The sequence below is a fragment of the Gekko japonicus genome, unplaced genomic scaffold (genome assembly GCF_001447785.1).
Source record: "Gekko japonicus isolate JY-2015 unplaced genomic scaffold, Gekko_japonicus_V1.1 scaffold3183, whole genome shotgun sequence".
NCBI classification, from domain to species: domain Eukaryota; kingdom Metazoa; phylum Chordata; class Lepidosauria; order Squamata; family Gekkonidae; genus Gekko; species Gekko japonicus.
Window position 1 is genome coordinate 46,458 of NW_015170370.1, and position 4,357 is coordinate 50,814.

The 4,357-nt window shown below is 48.1% G+C and overlaps 1 protein-coding gene across 1 annotated transcript in view; it reads left to right on the forward strand.

Moving 5' to 3' along the window:
- The first annotated feature begins 1,581 nt into the window (after nucleotides 1-1,581).
- The window catches only part of LOC107116335 (tripartite motif-containing protein 7-like), a 46,256-nt gene continuing 43,480 nt past the window's right edge, over nucleotides 1,582-4,357 (forward strand). The window contains exon 1 of the mRNA XM_015418238.1: nucleotides 1,582-2,006. Within this exon, the coding sequence (XP_015273724.1) occupies nucleotides 1,584-2,006 (423 nt within the window). The 5' untranslated portion in view covers nucleotides 1,582-1,583. The remainder of the gene's footprint in view (nucleotides 2,007-4,357) is intronic.

Here is a 4,357-nt window from a genome sequence, read left to right on the forward strand (position 1 = left end):
TCCTTTACGTGGACAGGCTGGTCCGGAAGGGACTCCAGCAGCGCGACCTGGAGCGCGGGAGCCGGATCCGGGTCACAGACAGGCAGGGGAAGGCGGCTAAGGGCGTCTGCATGACCCATCGCCTTCCCTGGGCGATGAACCAGGGTGTAGGAGTACCCCACCATGAAGATGGACCAGTGCAGAACCCGGGGCGAGATCATCTGGGGAGTTTGGCGGTCAGGGGCGAGAAAGCCCAACAGCGGCTTATGGTCCGTGAGGACCGTGAATGGCCGCTCATACAGGTAATGGTGATTTTTTAAAATCCCCGCCACAATCGCCAATACCTCTTTATCGATTTGCGCATAGTTGCGCTCAGCCGCGGACAGAGCCCGCGAGTAATAGGCCACTGGGACCTCGCGGCCGTCTGGCAGCCGATGCCCCAGGACTGCTCCCACCCCATAAGGCGATGTGTCGCAAGCCAGCACCACGGGAAGAGCCTCGTCAAAATGCGCAAGGACCGAATTAGACACCAGCAGGTTCTTAACCGCCTGGAATGCCACGGCTTGCGGCGGCCCCCAGACCCAGGAAGCCGACTTATCCAGGAGGCGGTGGAGCGGCTCTGTAACTGCACCTTTCCCTTCCCCTCCCCACAACAGACACCCTGTGAGATAAGTGGGGCTGAGAGAGCTCTGACAGAAACTGCTCCCGAGAGAACAGCTCTGACAGAACTATGGCTTGCCCAAGGTCATCCAGCAGGTGTAACTGGAGGAGTGGGGAATCAAACCCGGTTCTCACAGATTAGAGTCCGTGCACTTAACCACGACACTCAAACAGACTTGAGTACATTAAAGCACCAAACTCTCAAATGGCCAAAAAACAGGATCAGAGGCAGGACATGGGAGTTGCCACAGGAGGAAAGTGTTTTGAGGGAGGGAGGGACTGGTTGCTTTACTGGGTGGACAGAAACTGTTCCAGAGAGCCCTAGTGTCAATGGGGTTGGGGTCCTGTGGGTTCAGGCAAATAAGACAACAATGATTCCAAGTTTCTGTCAGTCGTTTTCTTTGCTTGGAAGGAATGTGGCAACTTACAAGTGCCCTGGGCACTTTTCACACATGCTAAATAATTCAGTTTCAATCCACTTCAGCAACCATTTGTGAGTGGATGGTCTGAGTTGTCTGGTTCATTCTCTTTAGGCAAGTCTACTAGAATGGGGGGGGGGGGGGGGGTTTTTTTGGTTTTTTTTTGTTTCTGGTTTTGTTTCTTGTTCATCAGGTCCTGCAGCCCTCGGATGGAAAGGATTTACTTGGATTCATGCCTTGTCTTTCAGCATAGTTACAGGTGTGGGTGGTTTAATATTTTTTTTAAAAAGCAACAACCCTTACTATAGATTCCAATTTCCTATTAAAATACTTTCCCAAACCCCTGATTTCTGCCCAGTCTTTACGCAGTTCCACAGAACTCCTCCCCCCTCCTTTGCGCTCAGTTGATTTCACCCAAGCGGAAAGAATGAGCAATTTCCAGGAAAGCAAACAGCCCATCGCCGCTTGAGCACGGAGAAAACGAAACTAACCCTATTGCTCATCAGTCTTAGGTGTGGCACGGCCATGGCGGCTGGAGGTCCAGTCAAGGAGCTCTGCGAGGAAGCCTCCTGCTCCGTCTGCCTGGACTATTTCGAGGAACCGGTGACCATCGCCCAGTGCGGCCACAACTTCTGCCGAGCCTGCCTGACCCGCAGCTGGGGGGAGTCGGGGGCAGAGACTTCCTGTCCCCAATGCAGAGGAAAGACGCAGGAGGGGAGCCTCCGCCCGAATCAGCAGCTGGCCAAGTTTGTCGAAATAGCCAAGAAATTCAGTCCTCAGGGCAGGAAGGAGACAGCAGTGAAAACAAAAGAAGGAAGGGAGGAAGTTTGCCAGAAGCATCGGGAGCCCCTGAGATTTTTCTGTAAGGAGGACAAAGACCCCCTCTGCGCCGTGTGCAGCAGATCCAAAGAGCACAAATATCACCAAGTGATTCCTGTAGAGGAGAAGGTAAGTAAAAAAATATGTGGTGGATCATGATGAATAAATAGTTGTGAGAACTTCTCTGTATACTAAAGCAGAGAATGAGCAGTAGTAAGTATGAAATAAGGTTAGTTTTTGTGCCCAAAAGCTTGACAATGGCTGCAGTCACACACACTAAATCCACTTTCAGTCCTCTTTCAATGCACTTTCCAACTGGATTTTTACAGTGTGAACTGGCAAAATCCAATTCAAAAGTGCACTGAAAGTGGATTATTTAGGGTGTGTGACTACAGCCAATGAATAGGAGGCTGAAGTTGGTTCCTTATTCACACTTCCTTATTCATTCCTTATTCGTTACTTATTCAAGTAGTCATTCAGAAATACTAAGGAGAGAGTTGGAAAGCTCTGAACCCCAAAATAAGAACTGGACCACCACATATCATATACCCCCACATTCACAGGACTCTCCCCTTTGTGGGGATATATGCTGTATCCTGGTCCAAAGCATGGTTCTGGTGCCAGCTGCTCCAAAGTGCAGTGCCCCTAGGACAATCACACAAGCAGACACTGGAGCCAGGCTGCACCCCAAAATAATCTTTCGACCACCCCAAATGACACATCCCCACGCTCTGGGGATGGGGCCCTGCAAGGTGACATACAGTGACGGCCAGTCCAAACACTGGTTCTGACGCCACGAGCTTCAGTACGCAGGGCTTCCCTGAGGCCTGTATTTCAAAGAACATTTGAATAAGGAAGTGCCCCATGCACAGAAAATGAGGTTTGGACTCCAGAGCAATATTTTGGAAATCCAAATGTAGAAATACCTTACACTTATCGTTTCCGGGACAAAATGCCTCTGGAACACCTCAGAACAGGCCAGAATGGGCATTAAACAACAATAATGCTGCAAGAAACTGTGGGATGCCTTAAAGGCAATCCAGAACAATATTTTGGAAATCCAAACACAGAAATATTGTGCACTTATTAACCCATTACAGGCCAAAACACCGCTGGAACACCTCGGAACGGGCATTACACAAATAATAGTATCGCAAGAAACCATGGGATGCCTTGAAGGTACTCCAGAACAATATTTTGAAAATCCAAAAGCAGAGATAGTGTGCACTAATTAACCCATTCCGGGCCAAAATGCCTCCGGAACACCCAAAAACGGTCTGGAATGGGCATTAAACACACAATAGTACCGCAAAAAGCACTGGGATGCATTACAGGCATTCCAGAACAATATTCTAGAAGTGAAAACGGGCTCTTGCACCTTCATTAACCCTTTCCAGACCAAAATGCCTCTGGGACACCCCGGAAGAGTCTGGAGGTGTTTTGGCCCAGAATGGGTTAATATGTGCACACTATCACTGCGTTTGGATTGCCACAATATTGTTCTGGATTGCCTTTAAGGCATCACACTGTTTCTTGTGGTTCTATTGTTTGTGTAACGCCCATTCTAACCTGTTCCAAGCTGTTATGGAGGCATTGTGGCCTGGAATGTGTTGATAAGTGCACACTATCTCTGCATTTGGATTTCCAAAACATTGTTCTGGAGTGCCTTTAAGGCATCCCACTGCTTCTTGTGGTACTATCATTTGTTTAATACCTGTTCTGGCCAATTCCAAGGTGTTTCAGAGGCATTTTGGCCCAGAATGGGTTAATAAATGCACAATATTTCTGTGTTTGAATTTCCAAAATATTGTTCTGGATTGCCTTTAAGGCATCCCATGGTTTCTTGTGGTACTATTCTTTAATAACCGTTCTGGCCTGTTCCTAGGTAGGTTCTGGAGGCATTTTGGCCTGGAAAGGGTTATTAAAAGTGCGATAATTCCATGTTTTCACTTCTAGAATATTGTTCTGGAGTGCCTGTAATGCATCCCAGTGCTTCCTGTGGCACTATTCTTTGTTTACTGCCCATTCCGGGCCATTCTGAGCTGTTCCGGAGGCATTTTGTCCTGGAAAAGGTTAATAAAAGTGCAATTGTTCCATGTTTTCAGTTCTAGAATACTATTCTGGAGTGCCTGTAATGCAGGCTGCTGGCGCTTAAAATCAAAAAGGTGGCAGAGCAGTTTTTAAACTGAATATTGGGGGAAAGCTGACAGGAGATGAAAAGTCTCTGGTTTGGGTTGGCTCATCTGAGAGAGATGAGGGGGTAGCTGTTGCTTTTCTACAGGGAGGTGGATTGAAATTGTCCACAGAGGCCATGGCTAGTGACATGGACTGCCGAACAACATCTCGAGATGGCAAGAGGAAGGATGCAGGCTTAACTTGTAAGGGAAATTACAGCTGTTTCTATACAAATGCTAGAAGTGTCAGAGGTAAAATTGGGGCGTTGGAGTGCTTGGTGTTGGAGGGAAAAATAGACATTGTGG